The following is a 23,551-nucleotide window of genomic DNA, read 5'->3' as shown; positions in this document are numbered from 1 at the left end:
TTAGTGTTTCTTATCTTATCTCTTATCTCATATTGCCTAATCTCCTCTCTTATTATTTCCCATCTAATCTCATACTCATGTTATCTTATTTCATCTCATCTTTTATCTTGTCTCGTCTCATCCTTGTTTATCTCCTATTCTCATGTTATCTCATTTGATCTCTTCTCAGTGTTTCTTTTCTAACCTCATATCCTCTCGTTTTACCTCACGTCACCTCATCTCACTTCATCCGCGCACTTCACGGACACAAACTGCACCGTCGTTATTGGTGAAGACTTTGTTTCAGTTTCACATTGTGGCCATTTTTTTAATCTTTATATCATATTTTAATAATCTGATTTTCAGCATTTAACACGTGGAACAAATTACAATCTGAACAAGATTTAATTGCACCAAATTTCAGGAAACTTGGTGGAAACTTGAAACAACTTCGTAAATGAACAAACTCGTGTGAGCGACACTGTTGAACTGTCGGTTTGTCACGTTGCAAAAAGCAAAACCAGGCAAACGTTGTTCCAAGCAGAGTATTTTAATGTCAGTAAACACACTGGTTTGCTGTACCAGTCTAATGTTTTTGGTGATACACGGTCACAGCACAAAAGTGATCACATCTGCCAAATTTACACACTGCAGCTTTAATTTATATTGTTCAGATTCATTTACTTATGAATGATATTAATATTAGTATTATAATATATGTGTATTTAATGTGGTTAGTATCACACACACTGGTGTTTTAAATCTTGTTCCACGCTCAGTTACTCGCCCTGTCCCTCTTGCGTCTGGAAAACCAAAAAAAAAACACTTTGAATAAATGAATAATATTCATTTCTTACATCAAAATGGATTATCTCATCTCATTTCTCATCTTTATCTCATTTTATCTCGTCTTAGTTCCTTATCACACATTATCTCATCTTGTCTTTCTCACTCCATCTTATGTCTTCTTACCTCATCTCCGCTCATATTAACTTTTATCATCTCTTCTCAAAACATCTAGGCTCATTTTATCTCTTCTCTCTTCTTATTGTTTCTCATTCTCTCTCATATATTCTCATCTCGTCTCATCCTTTCTCATCTCATATTCTCTTCTAAACGTTTTGTATCTCATACGCTCATATTGTCTTCTTTCATCTCATCTTTCTCACGTCATCTTATGTCTTCTCATCTCACTTTATCTCATCTTAACATTTCAGTATTCTCACAGTTTCTATCAAACACAAACCGCTCGTTACCTTTGTTCCAATTTCGCGGCTCTTTGCTCGCATCTTGTTGGCGAGAGATTCGGCCACGTCGGCTCTCTCCTCGGCTTCCTCCAGCTCGTGCTGAGCTTTCCTGAACCTCGCCATGTGCACGTTACACTGCTCCTCCTGGAAACCAGCGAGTATTGATCTGGTCAAACACACTCAATCCACACATTGCTGTAATTATTTCTTCGCAGAGTGATAGAGCTTGACTGACGGCTTCCTCGGCGTGTCGTTTGTAGGCTTTCATCTTGATCTGGAGCTTGTCCACCAGGTCCTGCAGGCGGACATTGTTCTTCTTGTCTTCCTCAGACTGAAAGAAGAGATGACACTGAGGGATTCTGTCCCTCAGGAGACTTCATTCATCATAAACATGAAGACACTTGGATTTTACCTGATAGCTCAGCTCTTTGACCTTCCTTTCGTATTTCCGGACTCCTTTGATGGCCTCGGTCGAACGGTTCTGCTCGGCTTCGAGCTCACTCTCCAGCTCACGAACCTGGAATCAAGACAAGGATTTGATTTTAACCACATTAAAATCAATTTGTGAGTCTCAAACCCACAGTAGTCAGTCATTTTAATTCTGTTGTTTTAATTCTTCATGTGTCAGTGTGGGAGGAGCCTTCCAGAGATCATCTGTCATATATGAACCAAGTGTAGAGATGCTGAGGACTATAGCTTTAGAGTGTGTGTGTGCTAATAAATCAAACACAGATGATGAAGAGCCATCACTCTTTTCCTGTCGCCTCTCAGTGTGTGAATGTTAATCATGGTTATTAAATGACGTGTGAACAGAGCACATACTCGAGCCTCCAGTTTCTGGAGCTGTTTCTTTCCGCCCTTCATGGCCAAGTTTTCAGCCTCGTCCAGTCGATGCTGCAGGTCTTTCACTGTCGCCTCCAGGTTCTTCTTCATCCTCTCCAGGTGAGCGCTGGTGTCCTGCTCTTTCCTCAGCTCTTCAGCCATCATGGCAGCCTAGAAGTGTTCGTAATACTGATTCATTTTGTCAACTCTGTACAAAATGAGAAGCCGCGAGAGACTCACATCAGTGATGGCTTTCTTGGCCTTCTCCTCAGCGTTCCTGGCCTCTTGAACAGCTTCCTCGATCTCACTGTGGAGCTGAGTTACATCTGCATCGAGTTTCTTCTTGGTGTTCAGGAGGCTGGTGTTCTGCCAAAGAGACACGGCTGTCAAACGCATTGCACGTGTAGATTGCACGTGTAGAAGGAGGACAAACTACCTGAGAGTGAAGAAGTCCTGCACGTTCACTGGCGTCCACCAGCTCCTGTTCAGCCACTTTGCGGCTCCTCTCCGTCTGCTCCACCACCACTCGAAGCTCCTCGATCTCGGCCTGCATCAGGCCGGTCCTGCGCTCCATCATGGCGACCTGCTCCTTCATATCATCCTGTGCTTGGAGCGAGTCGTCCAGGTGGATCTGAGCATCCTGAAAGTGCATATGATCTAAGTAAAGCTGACATAGCTTTGTTGTTTTCTGACCTGCCAATGAAATATCTCAACAAATACTGCACATCTTTTACTCCAATTAAGTCAAACTTTAGACTTAATCAACACACCGGTCTGTGATGGGTTTCTAGAGAAGTAAAGGTCCAGCATATGCTATAAGTCATTATCTACTTAACTAGCTTGCGAATGTACCTTAAGTTGCCCCTGAGCGTTCCTCAGTTGCTTCTGGGCCTCAGCCGCCTGCCTGTTAGCATGACTCAGCTGGATCTCCATCTCGTTCAGGTCTCCCTCCATCTTCTTCTTCACTCTCAGGACGTCGTTCCTGCTCCGGATCTCAGCCTCCAGAGTGCCCTGCATGGACTCCATCACTCTGTGGTTGTTCCTCTTCAGCTGGTCGATCTCCTCGTCCCTCTCAGCCACTTTTCTGTCCACCTCGGCCTTCGTCTGGTTCAGGTCCATTTGCATGCGCAGGATCTTTGACTCCTCTTGTTCCAGCGAGGCCTTAGAAACAGTTTGGGATTTACCTGTAGATATTAGTGCTTCCTTTCATATTTCACATGTCATTGATTTCTACTGTTTGCGGTACCTCAGCTTCCTCCAGAGACGTCTGCATGTCATATTTCTCCGCCTCCACCTGCTTCTTGAATTTCTCCAGCTCATGAATCGACTTCCCACTCCCTCCAAGTTGCTCGGTCAGGTCTGAGATTTCCTCTACATTTTGAAAGATGGCATAAATAACTTCAGGAAAACATTTCTAGTGTGCAAATCTTTTCTCATGACTCACGTTGCAGGTTTTTATTCTCCCTTTTCATTGTCTCCAGATGATTGAGAGCTTCTTCATACGAGTTCTTCAGTTTGAAGAGCTCCGTGCTCAGGGAGCGAGATTCTTTCTGTGCGCCGTCGAGCTCTGCCTGAGACTCCTCGTACTTCTGCTTCCACTCTGCAAGAATCTATGGTAAAATTGGCCACTTGCATCAGTGATAATGCACCACAACACTGCTGTGGTATTAAATTAATTTGTCAAAGAATATACCTTGTCAAAATTTCTCTGCTTCTTGTCAAGGGTAGCAGCCAAGGTGTTGGACCATTCCACATCCACCATGAGATCCTCCATTTCGTTCTGAAGTCTCTGTTTAGTTTTCTCCAGCGAGGCACACTTTGAATTCCCCGCTTCAATTTGTTCTTCAGCCTCTTGGAGACGCTGGGCAAGCTTTTTCCTTTGAGAAAAACAAAAGGTGGTGAACATTCAGCAAAACCAGACAATGACAGAAAAACTTACGAAAAAGTCTTACTCTCTGAATTACAGCTCATTAAGCAGCAAACGAATAGGAATAACAAGCAGTGGTTGTGGGGCCACATGGTGGACGAGTGGTTAGACCACCCGAGGGCCTTTCTGCATGGAGATTTCTTTTATGTTTTGAACGGCCATTACGGGGAAACTTCACTGATTTGACAGTAAATCGTGAACATTTGTTTCTCATATGATTTATAACATCAGCAACCATTGACCTGAGGAGTTTCCAGTCTCAACTGCTGGTTTCAGGTCTTCTTCAGTAGAAGAACCATTTTGTGAATCACAGCCTCATTTATGGTGTAAGATTCACTCCTCTACTCTTAAGTGTGCGATTACTTTGCCTCCTCGAGTTCCTCTGTGCGTTGGATGGCGTCAGTCTCGTACTTGTTCCTCCACAGAGCCACCTCAGTGTTCGCCTTTGACAAACTCCGCTGCATCTCAGCTTTGGCCTCCTGCTCCTCCTCGTACTGTTCTCGGAGGAGATCGCAGTCGTGACGGGACGACTGCAAACTGTGAGCCAGGGCGTTTTTAGCCTACAAGAAAATATGTTAGCATGAAAGATCATGAGAAAGAAGCCAGTAAATTTAAGGCTTACAAGTGAGAGCTGTGGTCACCTTGGTTTCTTCCTCTATCAGTCTTTTCAGTTGGTCGATCTGAGTTGTGAATCCCTGCTTTCCTCTTGTTAGTTGGGAAATGAGACTTTCTCTCTCCTCCATTTGACGTGAGAATTCAGCTGTGACAAACAAAACAATCATGTCTTAATTAAGTGAAGAAGAAGAAGAGAGTGAGGTGAGGTGAGGTGGGAAACGACTACCATTCTCTGTTTGTAAACGGGCCCGATGATTTGTGAGGTCACAAATTTGTCGCATGCTTTCATCATTCTTGGTCTTCAGCTCCATGAGCTGATCTTCAAGTGAGCGATTCATCTTCTCCAGGCTGACCTGTGAGCACATTAATTAGACCCCAAAGAGATGTTCAAGCATTGGAGTGAGTTACCTTTTTTACGAAAACCTGCCTTAGCTTTTGCAACTGTTTCCATGTTGCTGCTCAAATCGTCAATCTCCATCTTCAGTTCACTCTTCTCCTTCTCCAGTTTCTGTTTGATTCTCTGGAGGTTGTCGTTCTGCTCTCCCAGCTCGGCCATGCTGTCTGCCTGCTTCTTGCGCAGTGCAGCGGTCGTGGCCTCGTGATGCAGGGTGGACTCCTCAAGGTCACGCCGCAGTTTGAGGAATTCTGATTCGCGCTTCTTGTTCATCTCGATCTGTGCAGCCGTGGCTCCGCCTGCCTCGTCCAGCCTTTCGCTGATCTCCTCGAGCTCCCTGGTCAGATCGGACCTCTGCTTCTCAATCTTGGCGCGCACTGCTCGTTCTGCCTCCACTTCTTCTTCCAGTTCTTCAATATGGGCCTTAAATCAGAAAAATGTGTTATGAGGGAAATACTACAAAGAAACAATGATCATAAGATCTGAGCTTTAATACATGAAGTTCCTTCATCTTCTTCTGGAGCTGGTTATTGATTGATTGCGCATCTGCAATGTTGCTCAGCAGCTGGTTGTTTTCAAATTCTTTTCTGTGAAGACAAAACATCAATCATTTAAAAACCAAATCATATTTCTCACACACATACTGCCAACGGACTAATCTCACTTCTTGAATCTCTCTTCAGATTGCTGCTGGTCGTTTTCAAGATCCATTATGGACTCCTGTGTAAGCTTCAGATCTCCCTCCAGCCTCCTCTTGGCTCTCTCGAGGTCCATACGGATCTTCTTCTCTTGCTCTAGTGAACCCTCGAGCTGTCGAAGGAAGTTGAGCAAAGTTAATGAAAATGTTTCATCATGTTAGGACATGCCTATGCCCATGGCCGCAACTCACATCGTCCACTTGCTGCTCAAGCTTAGTCTTGGCTTTGGTCAGAGAGTTGACTTTGTCTTCCTCTGCCTGAAGATCATCCAGTGCCTGTTGATGAGCCTCTTGGAGGGCTTTCTTCTCCTTGGTCAGTTTGCCAATGTTTTCTTCCTGACCTGTCAGCTCTTCCATTAAATTTTTGACCTGCAATAGATAAGGCCCAACAAAGGGTCACAGGGTATAGTAGAGGCTCGCAAGTATTGCCTCACAGCAAGAAGGTCAACAGTCTGAATCCCGGTTCAACCAAGGACCTTTCTGTGTAACATTGTATGATCTGTGGTTTCTTCCCACGGTCCAAAAACATGCAGAGATTAACTGCACTTGTTAATTAGACATGTTTGAGAGGCTAGCATTGAGGAATGCTAATGTTGCTTGGTCCACTGCTTCTGTCCATACATTAAAGACAAATGTTGGACGGACTCTCATGAAATTTGCTTCAAATATCCGTGATCTTCAGATGATAAACACCCTATGCTATTGTTGATATTCTACCAACATAAAGTGGACATTGGTTGGTTCTGGTTAAGAGAACTTTCTTGTCAACATGTGGGTGACTTTCCATAAATATCAAAACAGATGTTTAAGTGTTAGCATGCTAGCACATTAAACTAGGAGGGTTACCAACATAAATGATATACCTGGTTAACATTAGCATAAAATCATAGCTCAGAGTTCTGTTGTGCTGATATGAAGTCTCAGAAAAGTAAAGCAGTGAGAACTCTACCAAACGAGCCATCAAAGTGAAATCACAAACCTTGTTTTCAGTGGCGTGTTTCTCCTTCTCCACTTTAGCCAAAGTCATTTCCAGGTCATCGATGTCTTTCTTAAGCTCGGAGCATTCATCTTCCAGCTTCCGCTTCTTGGTGGTCAACTCTGCATTTACGTCTTCCTCGTCCTCCAGTCTCTCAGTCACCTCTTTGAGTTTGGCCTCAAGCTGGATTTTGCTTTTGATCAAGCCTTCACATCTCTCCTCGGCATCGCAAAGATTTTCTGAGTCCTAAGAAGAAGAAGAACAACAAAGAGACCAAAGCCGATGTCTGATCATTTGGAGACTGACTTGGCAGAGATCAGTGGCATTCCTTTGTCAAAAAATACTCACAGCCTGGACTTGCAGGAGCAGATTGTTTTTTTCCTGCAACAGAGAAACCATTTTCTCTTCAAGCTCCTTTCTTTTTGAGTCTGACTTTGCCAGATCTTCCTTACATTTGATGAAATCCTCCTTCATGGTGGCCATCTCTTTTTCGGTCTCTGCACTCTTTAGTAGTGGCTTTATTTTAAAGAACAGCTTCATCCATGGCCAGTGTTTCACGTTCATGAATGAGCGCAGGTTATATTGCAGAATCCAGATGCTCTCTCTGTGATGTATATGAAAAGAAGGGTATGAGTGGTGCCTTCATATGCTTAGTAAATAATTAGAGCCAAATTTTGGTCCTAATTTTACCTTTGTGCATTTAGTTTGGAGAATTCTTTTCTCATCAGATAACCACGACACAGTGCTTGAGTCTGTGTCACCAGAGAAGCTAGTTTTTCATCTCGCAACTCCTCCAGAGTGCCAAGTAAACCAGCTTTGAAGAAGACCTACAGCAACGAGGTGTACAAATGCAGCGTTTACTGTACAGGATTTGTTCCCTGCGTTATTTATTCTCATTGGTCCCACTTAACACTTCAGAACTTAACCCCATGAGGCACATACTGTACCTTTGTCACCCCAAATCGGTACTGCGTGTGGTCAATGTCGATCGAACCAAGGAGCTTCTCAGAAGCTTTCTTTCCATCGATGAACTGCCCCTCAGGAATGGCACTGGCATTCAGAATTCTATACCTGTAAAATGTGTACATAAAATCTCAAGTGTAAGTTCTAGTAATATATTTGTTTTATCTTTTTATTTTTTACCTTTGCTTGAAGTCAGCGTAAAGGATCCTGCTTGGGAATCCCTTCCGGCAGATCCTGATCCCCTCCAGCACACCGTTACAGCGCAGCTGGTGGATGACCAGGTGATTGTCCATGATTCCTGCAGACGGGTCAACAAGAATCGATTGGGAACTGAACCCTACAAGCGTAATGAACAGCTTCTGTATGTGGAGAAAGGCGGCGTATAAGGCGCTTATAACATTTGCACATAAACCTGTACCTGGTGTTTTAACCTCATTCGGAATCAGGCAGCGCACAAAGTGAGGGTGGGTGCTCCTCAAGTTCGTCATGAGTTTTCCCAGATTTTCCTGCAAAGCAAGGAAAATCTTATTTACTTTTAGTCAAATAAGGTGGATCAGTCATCGCATTGTTCATCTGCGATGCCTCCTGCATGGTCTCACTCGAGTAAAGCCAACAGCTACACCAACAGGTGAGTCAGTGGATTTGTTTGCCATTTTTCGTCTTTTCAGATGCTTTTGTGTAATGATTCTTTGCTCAGGAGTATAGTTTAGTTTGTGTCCTCCATATTAACTGCACTTGACTTTAGATCACAGCGGCCTCTACTGGACCACACAGTAATTACCTCAGATGGTTAAACACACTTTCTTAGGTGTTGAAGGTTCAATTTCGAACACTCCCCAGCTTCGATTGCTGTACGTAAACTGTCTTCTGACTGGATTCCATACATTTTCAATTCTCACTTCATGAGTGGTCAGTGAAGGAGTCTCAAACTACACGGTCTTTCACCAGGAGTGCAAATTAAAAGGCTATTGGCTGAGGTTAGCAAAAATCAGGTAGTGTCAACTAAGCTTTACGGGAGACGATGGATCGAGTCAGTTCTGTACCCTGAAAACAGCAGACACGGTCTGAAAGGAGCCGCCTTTCTTCTTTCCACCTTTCTTTGCACTTTTTCCACCACCAGCATCACCCGATTCTACAAAGCAAACAAATATTAGTTCTTTCATGTTGGGAGCAGCCGTTTCCAACGACCTCTCAATGAAGGGTATGAAACTCTTTGGGTTGGAGTTTCCTGTACTCATATTAGGCTTGTACGTTCATTTTTTACACAGTCTGTGGACCCAACACACTAAACATGTTAATGAACATAGGAAATCTAAAAAATCTTCTTCTGTTGTTTACTCTTTATCAAAGGTTGAAGGGTCAAAGGTTGTGGGAGATTCTAAATGGTGGAACCTCTGTAAGCTGTTCATTTGTTCCATAAGATCTGTTTGATCCCTTAATGAAGACTTGAATTCTGAATAATGAGTTGAATAATGAAAACTGGGAATTCCAACACACCTGCTTCGGTGCCAGAGAACGAGGCATACAAGAAGGCCAGGAGTTTCATTGAGGACTTCTGGTAAAGCTGCACCACGGACTCGTTCAGAGGGTCTTTGTTCTTCTCCAGCCAGCCACTGATGTTGTAGTCCACAGATCCAGCATAGTGCACCAGCGAGAAGTGAGCCTCGGGCTTGCCTTTGACAACCTTTGGCTTTTGGAAAGCTTTAGTCTTTCCAAGATGCTGATCATAGAGTTTATTTTTAAAGGAAGTGTCTGAGGCCTTGGGGAACATACACTCCTCTTCAAGGATGGAGAGGATGCCCATGGGCTGTTGAATGAATCACAGGCACCAATCTGAGGTATCGTGTTCAAATGAAGTAAAAACGCTAAATATAGAATAATCCTACCTTTTCAATTAGCTCAATACAAGCAGCGAGGTCCATACCAAAGTCAATGAACTCCCATTCAATCCCTTCTTTTTTGTATTCTTCTTGCTCCAGTACAAACATGTGGTGGTTGAAAAACTGTTGCAGCTTCTCATTGGTGAAATTAATGCAGAGTTGCTCCATGCTGTTGAACTGTTGTGACACATTCTCATAAGAACCAAGAGCAGGATCAACAAAAAGCAGCAACATCGGGTCCAAACTCACGTCAAATATTTCAAATCCAGCGATGTCCAACACCCCGATGAAGAACTGTCTGGGCTGCTTTGTGTCCAGCATCTCATTGATTCGTACAACCATCCATAGGAACATCTTTTCATAGACAGACTTTGCCAGAGCTCCAACTGCATTGGTGACCTGCTCAGGAGATTTTGAAGATCCATGAAATGGTCAACAGACAAATCTCTTCAGGCAAACTGGATTTCTAACAATTTGGTTGACATTAATCTGAACGGTCAGTCAGGTTCCCTGGGTTTATGTCCGAAACGAATCCATCTTATATCGTCAGGAGCACTTGATCAAAGTATTTGAGAGTTTATGACATAAAGACCTAAGTTTGATGGGTATTTTTTATTCCTGTAGCACATTTGAAAAAAAGTGCTTTACAAGATAAAATGGTGCGACAGGACCATAGAGTTATTTTCGTACTATTCCTAAAATACGTATTGTAGCATACTGAACCAAACCGTTCCACTAATTTTTCAAATTTCAATTATTAAAACATTTAAGTGTGGGGCCACACGGTTGAAGTGGTGGTTAGCATTCTTGCCTTTGCAGCAAGAAGACCCAGGTTCAAGCCCCGGTTGGAGCAAGGGCCTTTCTGCATGGAGGTTACATGTTCTCCCCGTGCGTGCATGGGTTTTCTCTGGGATCTCCAGCTTCCTCCCACAGTCCAAAAACATGCAATTTGGGGATTAGGTAAATTGGTCACTCTAAATTGACCATAGGTGTGAATATGAGAGTGAATGGTTTGTCTCTATGTGTGGCCCTGCGATGAACTGGCGAACTGTCCAGGGTGTATCACCCTATGTCAGCTGAGATTGGCACAGCACCCTCTGTGACCCTCATGTGGAGGATAAAGCAGTAGAAAATGGATAGAAAACAATAAAGTGGTAAACTCGAGTAAAATTTGTCCAGATTAAAATATTTTATCTCAAAAGGAAGACAAGAGATATAGTAACCTTTAAGATATTTTCAAATGATTTTAGCCCTCTTATCCCTGCTCTAAACTATATTTGAGTTTTATTCTGCACACTGGAAAAAGCTGCTGTACCTGAGGAACAGTCTGGCCTTTGGTGACATATTCATTCCCCACTTTCACTCTCGGGTAACAAAGGCCTTTCAACAAGTCAGCAGAGTTCAGTCCCATGAGGAAAGCAACTTTGTCTGCAACTACCACAAAAAAACAAACCATTTTTTTAATTATTAGTATTATTTAACTCTTCACCAACAACAACAACAACAACAAACCAGCTCATGAAAAAAAACTGCCTCACCCTCTGTGCCATCAGGCTCCGCCTGCTCCTCCCGCTGCTTCTGCTTGAACTTCATGTTCCCATAATGCATCACAGAACCAGTGAGCTTGAAGATGGAGATTTTCTCTTCATTGGTGAAGCCCAAGACATCGGTGGCCGTCTGTTGAAGTTAACATTCAGTTATTAGTAGAAGCCAATGAAATCCCTGAACAAAAAAGTCCCTGAATGGGACCGGCAGCTCACATCTGTGGCCACCAGCTCGTCTTTGTCGTCGATGCTGGCCACGGAGATCTGACCCTGACTTATCATGGGGAAGTCGTACGGGTTTGTTGTTATGAGGAGCATTTCTGCGGAGACACTCAAACAAAAATAACTTTAAAAAATGTACAGTGCATCTAATAATGCAGGATAACAATGGCCTGACTGAACCTATGAGCTCCGGTTTGTGCCCAGTCAGTATCTGATAGAAGATGTGGTAGCTCCTCTCTTCAGACAACTGGAACGACACTCTCGACTTCTCCAGCAAGTCTACGAATGAAATACCAGATCAAGTCAGAAAATGGAAAAATATATGAATGAATAGTTTAAACCTGAAACCTGATACAGATAAAAGAGCAACGGCCCCGTCACTGAGCCCTGAGGAACACCACAGCATACTCTCTGGTCATGAACATGACAGTATTTGCAAAGACAAACTCACAGGTTTCAATATCAGCAGACGCCAGTTTCCCTGACGTTCCAAAGTGGATTCTGATGAATTTGCCCTACGAGAAACATCGAATAAGACAAACGTGAATGCTAAAACATTTTCTTGGTCACAAAAAAAGATAATTTGTTTGCACATTTTGAGTGGATGCATACAAATCTTGAGGAATTGTCGTTCCTCACAGTCTTGGCATTCCCAAAAGCCTCCAGCAGAGGGTTCGCTGAAATTATTTGATCTTCCAGAGTTCCCTGGAAAACAACGACATGGTTGTTGTTGTTTTTGTTTCAGTATCAAATATTGTTGGATTAGTTTTTTCCCCCTCTTTAGTCAGAAAAAGCAATAAGAGATGTACCAACACACAAAAAAACAACATAATGTCCAGACTTCAACAAATCATAAATACCCATAATAACTAATATCATTAACATAATTTTATGGGAAAACAATCTTAACCAGAACTCAAAACTTCTACTGAGTTCATTCTGATATTAAACTGAAAAACAGCTTGAAATATAGGTGATATACAGTATCATATATATATATATACATACATATATATACATATATATCTATATCTATATATCTATAGATATATAGATATATAGATATACATAAAGACAGTGTTTAAAGGTCATTCTGTTTGTAAATGTGATAGATGTTTACACCACCTGCATTTTTCCAGACACATGCTCTTTCTTGTCGCCACCAGCCACCGCGATTGTGGCAAAATACTGGATGACACGCTTGGTGTTGACAGTCTTTCCCGCACCAGATTCTCCACTTTGAGCAAAGAATAAAGAATTAATACAAACTTAAATTTCTATATTATATTATTCATCAGAAAGATATTTTTGATTATTATTTGACATAGACTCACGTGATCAGAACAGACTGGTTCTCGCGATCTGTCAAAGAAATATCAACTTTTTTTAACACCAATTTTTGTTTGTCAGGATTGTTACGAACTTAAAAAGCCTTTTTTATTTATAGAACATGTGGAGCATCTGTGTATTTACTTTTTTTTGGTACTTTTTTTTGTCTTAAATGCTTAATAACCGATCGTGATTCCTTCTTACCTGTGAGCATATTTTGATATGCATTATCAGACACAGAGAAGATGTGTGGCGGCGCCTCCATGCGCTTCTTGCCTCTGTAGGCCGCCACCACCTGTGGCTCGTACACCGGCAGCCACTTATACGGGTTTACGGTGACGCAGAAGAGTCCGGAATAAGTCTACGGATAAAAAAAAAAAATTGAAAACAAGAAGAATATATCTGGATATGTTATAATACTACTACTAATAATAATAAACAAAACAATAACACAATATGGACCAAGGCATACATCACGTAAAGACACCGGGAGTGTTGTGTAATAAGTCAGAATTCCTCAAGGGGGCGGTATCATTTCCACACAGGGGCCTTAACAATAATGTCAGACTGTTTCTGAGATCCTCGGACAGCAGAAGGTCACATCAGCAGACACATACACCCACACATATATATACACACAACACGGGTTTAGCTAAACAAATTGTTTACCGTTACAAACGATAGGCAACACCGGATGACATTTTATGAATCATACATAAATACATGATGTGTGCGATAAGAAGGTTTGTAAAATAACAATCAATCAAACAACACATAGAAGAAAATGTTGCTATGGATACGTACATAAATCATCCACGCTGCATAACGGTCTTTGAGGTTAAACAGCACGGACGGTTCATTGAGGTGTGTCATCATGGCCATGTCCTCGATCTTGTCGTATTTTGGAGGGTTCATGGGATGACAATCCTCCTCCCTCACTGTGACCGTCTGAAAATATAATGGAAACAGCAACGAGGAATAAAAGGGAGCATGAGAACAGAGATTCTATCTGATTAAAGGGATTTCAGGGATTGTGGAGAGTCGCTCTATGAGGGATGGACACTTTATCATGCATACAGTTGACTGCCCTGTGCGCCGCTACAGCCTCAAACAGTGTTTGTTTTGTAAATGTCTTAACTATGGCAAATTATCATGACCCAAATCTCCATATAAAGTATGACAATAACTGCAAATTTGTGTATAATGTAGCTCATATACAGCCATATCTGTATCACCTGATATTCTTAAATGGTGAACAAATGATTTCTATTAAACAAAAAAATTAACTTTATGCTGTTCTACTGCTACCTCGTGTGGTCACTTTGTGTCACTAAGGTCAATCTGAACTAAGTTTTTTTAAATGCCAAATTGACTAAAATAATTTGAACGTAGTGATGGAAGCAGCAGTGGATCAACAACTCCTTGGTTTGGTGTGGGAGAGTGAGTGGTTTTAAAACTAGATTTTAGCTAGTTTTTAGTTTTGTGTGTTTGATTTAAGGAAACAGTTCTCCACCTGGTGGCAGTCTCAGGGAATTGAGTATTGAAAAAAATCAACTATACAACCACAGATATCATAAAAAATATCATATCATGTGTTTACATTCACCTCAGCAGCTTCAGTCTTCACAGTGATTCCGCTTCCTTCTCGCTTCTGAACGACTCCTCTGATGTACAGCTCCTTAGCGTCTGGAACGAAGCAGGCGGTTCTGGCATCAAACGGCCGGTTCTGAGCCTCCACTCTCTCCTTCTCAGGTTTGCGCAGAAAGACGGCGGCCGGCCCGTACTGGGCCATCTCAGCGTCCGTGCTCATGCTGGTGCCTCAACACAAAAAGGAAACCAATACCTTCATTTAAAAAAGTAGTATGTGACTTAACAATACTTTGTTTTCGTTAAACTAAACTAAACTAAACTAAACTTAATGTCAATAAGTAAACAAATGTCAACAAAACTAAACTAAGCTTAAATAAACTTGAAATGAACTTGTTCAATCGGACTTCAACTATCTGGATCAGATGAAACTTAGTCTGACGGTAGTGTCTGATTCTGCAGACATGCAGTACATTTTGTTCATGTCTGATGAGATTTCACATTAGTAAATGTGTATCAGGGCCATTGTGAAGAATAAAGTCGCAATATTGTAAGGAAAATTACACAGAATTATGAGAACAGGTCACAAAATCATGAGAATGAAGTTGTAATATAACAAGAAGTAGCAATGTTGTAAAAATGTAGTTGTACTATAATGAGAATAAGGCTCCAACATTATGAGGAAAAAGGTTGCAATATTACGAGAAGAAAGTAACAATGTTACAAGAAGAAAGTTGTAATGTTAAGAGAATAAAGCTGCAATAACATAAGCAAAAGTCGCAATTTTATGAGAATAATCACAAAATTGAGAAATTGAGAATGTGATATGACAAGAAAAAGTCACAATATTACACAAATAATGCTCCAGCGTTATGAGGATAAAGGTCACAATATTACAAGAAGAAAGTAACAATATTACAAGAGGAAAATAATATTACGAGAAAAAAAGTAACAATATTACAAGAAAGTAACAATATTACGAGAAATAAAGTCGGAATGCTAAAAGATTAAAGCTGCTACATTACAAGGAAGAAAAGTTGCCATAATACAATAGTCGTAATATTATGAGAAATGAAAGTAACGACATTATGAGAATAATTTTGTTACCAATTTTAATTTAATTTTGTTCGTATTGATCCGTCAGAAACTGTAGACAGAAAGTTGATGACAGAAGGACAAACAGAACTGGCCAAGTTAACAACAACAAACGTCAGAGATCGCGTACAGTATCTTTAAAGTGAGCCTATTGTTGTTGTGTCAAACGTACCAGAGGAGAATCAGCTCCCAGTTTGAAGAACTTCTTCTGTGGTGAGAAGATCAGATAATGGAGGTCGATTGTTATCGATGATTGGTGACACACAGCGCACGTTTTCTCTCAGCAGGAGGCTGACGCTCCCTTTTATCAGGATGGAGACAAACGGACGGCCCCTAACGTGGCAGTGTCATGATCCATGTCCACCAGACACAGAAATAATCCACACGATCCTCGTGTGATGATAGAACATCACATGTCGACAGCAACAAACAGGCGATGATCCGCAAAGAACTATTTTTACATTTTGACTTCTGTGCTGTCAAATGTCATCAGCTTTAAATCTTCCTTTAAATCACTGTTCATCATTACTATCAATTACAGTTGTTTATTTTATTAGTTTTTATTATTTGACATGGTGAAGTGTACTTGTATTTTAATTATTTTATTATTGTTTCATCACTATGTGAAGCACTTGTTTTAAGGTAATTACAATTGTCGTCCACAGTGATAATGATTTAGTGATTTAGGAAAAGTGTCTTTACATAACACAACATAATTATGTTTACATCGTGACCTTCATGTTCACCATCCCAGCAACGACTGTTCACCTCTGAGGGAACCTTTGTCTGGATTAAGTGGATTAAAGTCAAATGTCTGCATATTTTTGGAACGTGTCCTGAGAAAATTAAAGACGTCTTTAAACACGTCGACGGAGTATGACGTAGAATAATAATAATAATAATAATAATAAATAAAGAGGTGGAACAAATGGAACAAGGTACAAATATGTGAAGAACTTTTGTCTGAAGAGGATGTGAAATGTTTTAAAGACTTTTGATTTTGATATTTCTACGTTGTTTTTATAGCTGTCCATGTTTTCTTGAACATTTTATTTTATGTTTATTTACATCTCTACTTTTTACCCATACAAGAACAAGCTAACTGGACAATAAGCTAAAAGCAAGTTAGAAAGTAAGTTAATGAGGTATTTTGGATAATTTTTCAAAATGTTCTGTTCGATTTGATAAAATGTCACAAAATGTTTAACATTTTTAATCAGCGTTTCCCAGATGTCAAACTAATTATTTTTCTTAACTGATTATCTTTTGCCTTATAACTTATATTTTAGTTGCCATAACACAACAATTTCACACTTAAGATTTGCATTAACTAACCCATTTAATTTTTTAATACATTAGTGAGTCATAAATCAGTCTTCTGGTTCGAACCTTTAATTTCCACATTTACATTTCATAAATAATAAAGTTTTGTACAGAATAGGATTAATAGGATGTTTGGGAAACAAAACCTGGAATAAAGAAAAAAACAGCCTGAATTCTGAGATTAAAGTTACATTCTGACCTTTATTCTTCCTATTTTGTTTCCAAACACTTTTTCACACGTGGCCCTGATCCTCTTCCGTAGTTTTCTAATCAAGAGGGAATAGAGCTGCATTTTTTCCCAGGCTAATCGCCGATTTAACAGCTTCTTAAAGTCATTTGAAGGTAACAGCTGGCAACAGCTGACGAGCTTACAGTGTGGACATGTCTCCAAATGTGGACATTTGACGGCGAGGGGCTGCAGGATGAAAAGGTCACAGGGTCACAGAACAAGAAAGAGCAAATCCTCATCAGCTGGTTTCGCTGGGAAGAGGCTGATGTGTCACCGCCGGTGGAAAAATAGATCTGAGGACGGTCGGTGCATCTGTACAGGATTACAGGCTCATCTGCAGAGACGTGGACCTGCTTCAGGGTAAATTTAAAAAGAGGACAAAAACAAACACTTTGGGATTCTTTGATGTCGCTACCAGTTCTGATGTAAATGGAACGCAGCATTAAAGTTTATTTACCAGACAGAGGGAAAAGTGCTTTTGAATGAACAGATGGAGTTATCACGGTGCAGCAGTCAAACAAACATTATTATATATTCAGTGACTTCTTCAAGTTTAAGGCTTTTAACCACAGTGTTTTCCTCGTTCCTCAGACGAGGAGGTTTGTACACATTTTTACGTCCACATTCTCCTCTAAATTACCCTTTATATTAACAGCCGACTGGACACGATACCTTTGATGTGATCTGTCAAAGTTGTTCTGTTGCTGCGTAAAAGCTGCACAACTACTGACAAACAGGAAGTCATGCGGACACGTTTCCAAAGATTTCTTCTTGATTCTTCGGTATCAGTACATCATCCACGTCGGTTCTTCCTCATTAGCAGAAAGGCAGAGTTTAAAGATACTTTGATCAGTATTATTACTCTGGAAAAGGTTTTGCTTCGTGTAAAACCACAAACACAGCACAAATCAAGCCAATGAAACACAGTAAATCTATCTATCTATCTATGAGACAGAGACACTGGTGTTTCGAGCAGAAAGGACTTTTCCAGTCTTTTGCAAACTGACTGGCAACAATCATGGAGCTCAAAATCAAAGGGGGCTTAAGATGTGTTTTCCTTTTAAAGTTTTTTTATATAATAGTGCCGCCAAAATAAATAATAAGTGCCATTTTAAAACAGAACTGCAGTGATGAACAAAGTGGACCAGAGACACCTGAGGACAGTCACGGCTCACTTCTCCTTCTTGTACTTCCTCATGTGTGCTGCTATGGAGCTGCTGATCTCCACGTTCCGTTTGTTCTGTCCAAAATACTCCACAAAGTCTCCGTCTGGACCCACGAGGTACATGATGATGGTGTGGTCAACCTGCAGTCAACGAGAGGACAAAATTGACACGGTGTCTCCCTCAGGAGGGGACTTAAAATGTGGTGACTAGAGCCACGTTTATAACTCACGATGTAGTCGTTGTCTTCGTCCTTTGGTCCTTGACTGTAATAAACTCTGTAGGCTCTGGAAACCTGCTCAACCGCGGCCGTCGTTCCCGTCAGGCCAATCAGCTTCGGAGAAAACTCTGAAAAGAATGTTATTATCAGCTTCAGGTGACTTTAATTTATATCCAAAGGTGGATTTGTTCTGCAGTAAAAAGAGAGGAAGGCATCAGGAGTGAAACAGTTCAGTTTGGTACAGTATGGCACACATTGTTCTGCATTTCCATGAGGAATAGTTCTAAACTAAGCAGCCCCAAACCATGATACACCAGTCTAGCTCCACCCTGACCATACCATTGTACTCAAGGGAAGGGTGCCAAAGAATGGAACGGTTGGAGCTGGATTCAGGGTTTTACTATTCCAAACAGTACCACGATGTGATGGAAACAGTTTAAAATGACACAAAACATGGACCCAGACTTGAAAAAATAAGTCAGTCATCCAATAAACCAGACAAGTAAGGTAAAAAAAATTAATTACTAAGACTTATTTTAAAGAGCATTTGGAGCAAGAATAAATCTGTTTCTATCACATCAAGTCTTTAAATCACTGGCCCATCATCCCCACTGACAAAAGAGGATGAAGGGAGTCATCTGTGTCTAGACCAGTCTGTTACATTACATATAAAACACTTTGTAGCACTGAAAATGTATTCATTAACAAGGAAAACTGAGGTTGTTCAAAACAACAATAACTCCTGTGTTAAGTTTCCCGCAGTGTAAACACACTTCCCTGTCTGACTTCATTCCATAACTTGTTCTAATGCTATGGAAACCCAACAATATTGATTTGAAAACAATTACACACACTTGTCACAAGTAGAAAACTCCTGGATCTCACTCGCTCTTATAATTAAAACTACACAGATGTGAACAAAAACCTTGTTTTCATACCTTTGACATAAGCGGCCATGGCCTCTGGTGTGTCTCTGTCGGGGTCGATGGTGATGAGGAGAGGCGTCAGGTTTGGAAGAGACTTTATTTCATCTGTCAGATGAACACAAACGTGATATAAAGTCTTCGTTTAACAATCCAGAAGAAGATCCAGGTGAGAACAGAGAAGGTTTTTTTTACCGATTTCATCCACGACTTCGATCATCTTTTCTAATTCGTCCGGGCAGATGTCGGGACAGTGCGTGAAGCCAAAGTAGAGGAGGATCCACTGGCCCAGGAAATCCTCGCTCTTGACGGGTTTGTTGTTGTGATCAATGAGCGAGAATGGACCGCCGAGCGCCGGCCGACCGATCGACTTGTTCCTCTCTTTCTCCATCACTGCGGCAATTAAGGATTCAATTCATTCTGACTGTTAATAAATCACAAGCTGAATTGGATTCAAATATGCCGCAGTTTCTCTCGCTCATTAAAAGTCCTCATGATTTCAATGATTAGAGTGAGTGTGCAGGTGAAAATACTCACTTTCTTCCTTTTCTTTTTTGAAATACTTCATCCCTGCCAACGCAGCACCTCCAATAGCAAAGGTTATTGCTAAAGATTTCCACGTTACAGGCTTCACAGAGATGAAAACAAGTAAGACAACACATACAGAGAGATATTTTTAGGGTTTAATCATGCTTAAATTGACATTTACAAACTTTATATACAGAGCACCTTTAGTGCAAAACTGCAATACCACAGTTAAGTGCCCAATATATAGTCACATATTAAGTAAAATGCAAAATACAGCAAGAAAATTAAAGACAACATTAACAATATATAATATTATCAAATTTCATTTGATTGAATAATTGCTAAATTCATGCTTTATCTTTTAGTTGTTTTGAATTTATGTTTATTGTATGTGACAACTTCACAAAATGCAATAAAATATAGTATTAGCCATTAATCCAAGGTTGTTGATCTACTGCTGCCTCCCATGACTAAATTCAAATGTCTTATTTTGTCACTTTCATGTTTGAATTCCTTCCTTCAGATTTACCTCAGTGACACAAAGTGACCACATGAGGCAGCAGTAGACCAGCAGCTCCTGTGTCCCCACAAGCTAAAATCACTGATTTTCTCTATGGAGTTTGGTGTTGGAGAGTGAGCAGTTTACAAACTTCAGTTTCCTGTTAGGAAAGTCTGTCCAACTTAAGCTGACATAGATTTTAGTAGGTGACACATGCAGCCATGTCTCATGTTGGCTCTAGACTATATAATAGGTGCCAAAACCTGTGACTATATCTTTAACTGGCTTTTTGTAAAACTCTGGTCACTGACCCCGGACTGCTTGGGCTCACCCCGTGGTGGCGGTGGTGGAAGTGTGGACGAAAAAGCTCGGTGTGTTGATCTGCAGGTCTGCCTCTGACTCACATTCACCTGTCAATGATTAAACACAGGAAAAAGAGATTTGGTTACACTTAAAGACTCATGTCCACATTGATTAAGGCTGTGCCATTACAAAGTGTTTGCAATAGATAGATAGATACATAACTTTATTTATGTATCTATTGGGTAATACTATAATACCTGTCAGGATACAATTTTACAGTATAACAAAAATGACACATAAGAACAACATAGTTGCATAATGATGCATTGTTTCCCTTACATGTATTTTAAGATGGCAGTAACAAGGCTTTAAGCCAAACTCCATTGAACAAGGCAGTAGCGCAATTTCATTGACATAGTGGTAGAAAAACTATGTGATCTCAAACGCAATTGTTCTGCCATGAAATTTTAAGTGCAGCTAGACTCGTGCTTTGTTAATCTACCATTTATTTTAATGGAGTTTGGTATGAAATGACAGCCACAGTACAGTACAGTACAGTACATTAGCCAGCTTCGTTCTCAGTTGTTGACCGAAAACCTAGATGAACCAGCTTATTTTAACGTCTGGCTGCTAATGTGTACGCCAAATTTTTCAATGGAGTCCAGTGTAAAGTCACATCACCACGCTTTAGGACAGGGGTCTCAAACTCAAAAGACCTGTGGGCCACTGGCAGTCTCGTCTGGTCAGTCGGGGGCCAGTCAAGTAAAAAAAAAAAAAAACCTTTTTGGGGAATAGCAACAGTTGCGGTGGACGTTATGAGCTCATATCATCAATAAAGGTATGAATTACCTTTTTTTAATAATATACTCTATTGCCTCATGTGAGCTTTTCCGTCTTTTACTTCTTCTGTCTTTTATCCATTATTCTGTACAGCACTTTGTTCCACTGTATTTGTTTGTGCTTTACAAATAAAGTTGGATTGGATAATTTCAAAATATAAGTGGTTGTTTTAATATGCAACAATAAAAAAAACATATTTATGATGCAAAAAGAATATATTCATTTAAAAATAAAAACATATAGAAATGACTCGTTATAACTTGATATTATTTGGAGGGCCACATGAAATTTGAGACCCCTGCTTTAGGATATTAGCAAGCGTTTGACCTGTCAAGGAGCAGTGGTTTGATCGGTTTGTAGCTATAAATCAGACGAACACCGTCTTTTGAGAATATAAGCAGCTTTTAATGCCTCGCAACTAATACGTATGCCAAGTTGCTAATGACTCGAATGAAGTTTGGTATTCGGCATGCATTGAAATACCTGGCAGCAGGATTTTAAATTGGTTAGTAGCTGAAAGACTAGCCGAATTGTTTCTTCTAATGCATCCAACAGTCCTGGTTTAGTACTTGAACTTAAACGTTGTGGCTAACGCCTCGCAACTATACGTACGATAAATTGTCAAGTTATCAGAATGGAGTTTGGTGGCTAGCTTTAACCTGCCTTTTAGCAGTATTAATTTATTTATTTTCTACTAAAGAATTCAACAGAGTTGTTGTCGTGTAAAGCTAAAACTTCGTAGCTAACGTCCCTCACCCAAAGCGTACAATACATTGACAATTATGCGAATGGGCTTAGGTGTAAAGTGATACGGATACTATACAGGCTAGGTTTGACCTGCCAGGACACAGCACCCGACTTAGTTACTAGCTGATAAATTAGACGAACGGTATCCTGTAAAGTACTCAACATATTCATTATAGAATTAAAGCCAAAAGGTCGTGGCTAAACGCGTCACCACTAAAGTTTAGGCTAAATTGTCGAATTTCTCAATGAGGTTTGGTGTTTGGTGAATGACAGCGGTGGCTAACTTTTAGCTTTGACTTACCAGGCAGCAGCGGGCGTCTCTCCGCGGTAACGGCGCATTCTTCGGTCGGGTTTCCCACCGTACTAAGGTGTGTGTACATCTGGCGCTGCATTTTTGTACGTTTTTAACATAAGTGTGAAACAGCCTGTGACAAAACACACCGCACTGAGCCATGTTTGAACCTGCTTCACTTCACTCGCACAAGGAAACGGGTGTCCTGTTTACGAATCGCGGAAAGTGACAGGAAGTACGTCACGCACTGTTCTTCTTCTTCTTCTTTTCTGAGGTTTTATAGCGGTTGGCAAACAAAAATGCATTACCGCCACCATCTGGTATGGAGTGTGGATCGAAATGTTGATCTAACTGAAATATTACTTAAAAGTAAAAATAATAACATAAATGATACATATATATAATAACTAAATACCAGATTGGCTTTAGAATATATATATATATATAGTTATTTAGCCTTTACTTTCTATATAATAAGTTAGTCTTTCATTTATCATTTTTTCTCTCACACAGTTCTCAGGTCAGTGTGAAGAAGGATGTCTTCTTATACGATCATCCCACGTCATTCTGCTCTCTGCTGTCCCCTACAGGAAGAAATGGGAAGTGGCAGCCACAAAGAACCATAATAAAAATAACATATCTTTTACATTTTTATTCCCTGTTCTCTGCTGCAAATTATTTTTTCTTGCATTTCATATTTTCTTTGTATTTCTATGTGTCTTTTCCTTGTATTTCATCTCTTTTATTTTGTATAGTCTGTATAGCTGTGGGGTATATTCTTATCTTGTATTTTAAGATTTTTTAAAGTTTTATTTGTTTACTTTTGGAGCTTTCTATATTTTATTCATGTGCAGTATTTACATGTATTGAAGCCACAAGAGTGCATACCAAAGTCATAATTATCACATACTATGACTTAGTATCTCATAATTACGTCTTACGTCCATAAAACATGTCTTATATTATATCTTTTATCTTACTTTTTAAAAATATTTTTTCTGTAAATCTAAGTTTAATCATCAATCTGAAATGTTGCTTAAAAAAGAAAAACTTATGTCACCATTTCATTATTTCTTCATTATTCTTCTTCTTCTTATTATTATTATTATTATTATTATTAATAATGATAACAACAATAAATAACAATAATAATAATAACAATACATTTCAGAGAAATACACAATTAAATTGCTTCATTGCACTATGG

At 40.2% G+C, this 23,551-nt stretch overlaps 2 protein-coding genes across 3 annotated transcripts; both read right to left on the bottom strand.

Annotated features, from left to right (window-relative positions):
- Window positions 1-513: 513 nt before the first annotated feature.
- Window positions 514-17,140, bottom strand: LOC122784909 (myosin heavy chain, fast skeletal muscle-like). 2 transcript variants are annotated; one of them, XM_044050337.1, is made up of 40 exons: window positions 16,973-17,140; window positions 14,202-14,413; window positions 13,400-13,543; window positions 12,800-12,956; window positions 12,601-12,628; window positions 12,392-12,503; window positions 11,879-11,971; window positions 11,718-11,781; window positions 11,447-11,545; window positions 11,261-11,364; window positions 11,039-11,177; window positions 10,816-10,934; window positions 9,750-9,899; window positions 9,507-9,677; window positions 9,118-9,427; window positions 8,664-8,752; window positions 8,039-8,126; window positions 7,801-7,918; window positions 7,605-7,728; window positions 7,348-7,484; window positions 7,006-7,261; window positions 6,661-6,903; window positions 5,874-6,050; window positions 5,649-5,794; window positions 5,481-5,571; window positions 5,018-5,407; window positions 4,817-4,943; window positions 4,617-4,735; window positions 4,339-4,535; window positions 3,742-3,925; window positions 3,493-3,658; window positions 3,295-3,419; window positions 2,901-3,209; window positions 2,485-2,688; window positions 2,289-2,414; window positions 2,049-2,219; window positions 1,639-1,743; window positions 1,462-1,557; window positions 1,236-1,370; window positions 514-782 (listed from the first exon to the last, which is right to left on the bottom strand). In XM_044050337.1, the coding sequence occupies exons 2-40, from the start codon at window positions 14,403-14,405 to the stop codon at window positions 759-761; spliced, it is 5,841 nt and encodes a 1,946-aa protein (XP_043906272.1). In that variant the 5' UTR covers window positions 14,406-14,413; window positions 16,973-17,140; the 3' UTR covers window positions 514-758. The 2 variants fall into 2 exon arrangements, with proteins under 2 accessions (XP_043906272.1, XP_043906273.1); XM_044050338.1 differs by lacking the exons at window positions 514-782; window positions 1,236-1,370; window positions 1,462-1,557; window positions 1,639-1,743 and having other exon boundaries at window positions 2,135-2,200.
- An 80-nt stretch (window positions 17,141-17,220) lies between these two features.
- On the bottom strand, window positions 17,221-22,578 carry LOC122784912 (protein SCO1 homolog, mitochondrial). The gene is made up of 7 exons (XM_044050339.1): window positions 22,354-22,578; window positions 20,474-20,572; window positions 19,673-19,763; window positions 19,331-19,528; window positions 19,151-19,243; window positions 18,225-18,340; window positions 17,221-18,135 (listed from the first exon to the last, which is right to left on the bottom strand). Exons 1-7 carry the CDS (start codon window positions 22,504-22,506, stop codon window positions 18,001-18,003), a joined length of 885 nt encoding a protein of 294 aa, XP_043906274.1. The 5' UTR covers window positions 22,507-22,578; the 3' UTR covers window positions 17,221-18,000.
- Between the last annotated feature and the right edge of the window lie 973 nt (window positions 22,579-23,551).

Source organism: Solea senegalensis, linkage group LG19, assembly GCF_019176455.1.
Source record: "Solea senegalensis isolate Sse05_10M linkage group LG19, IFAPA_SoseM_1, whole genome shotgun sequence".
Taxonomy (NCBI): domain Eukaryota; kingdom Metazoa; phylum Chordata; class Actinopteri; order Pleuronectiformes; family Soleidae; genus Solea; species Solea senegalensis.
Note: the sequence above shows the minus strand (reverse complement) of the source record. Positions and strands in the feature narration are given on the sequence as shown.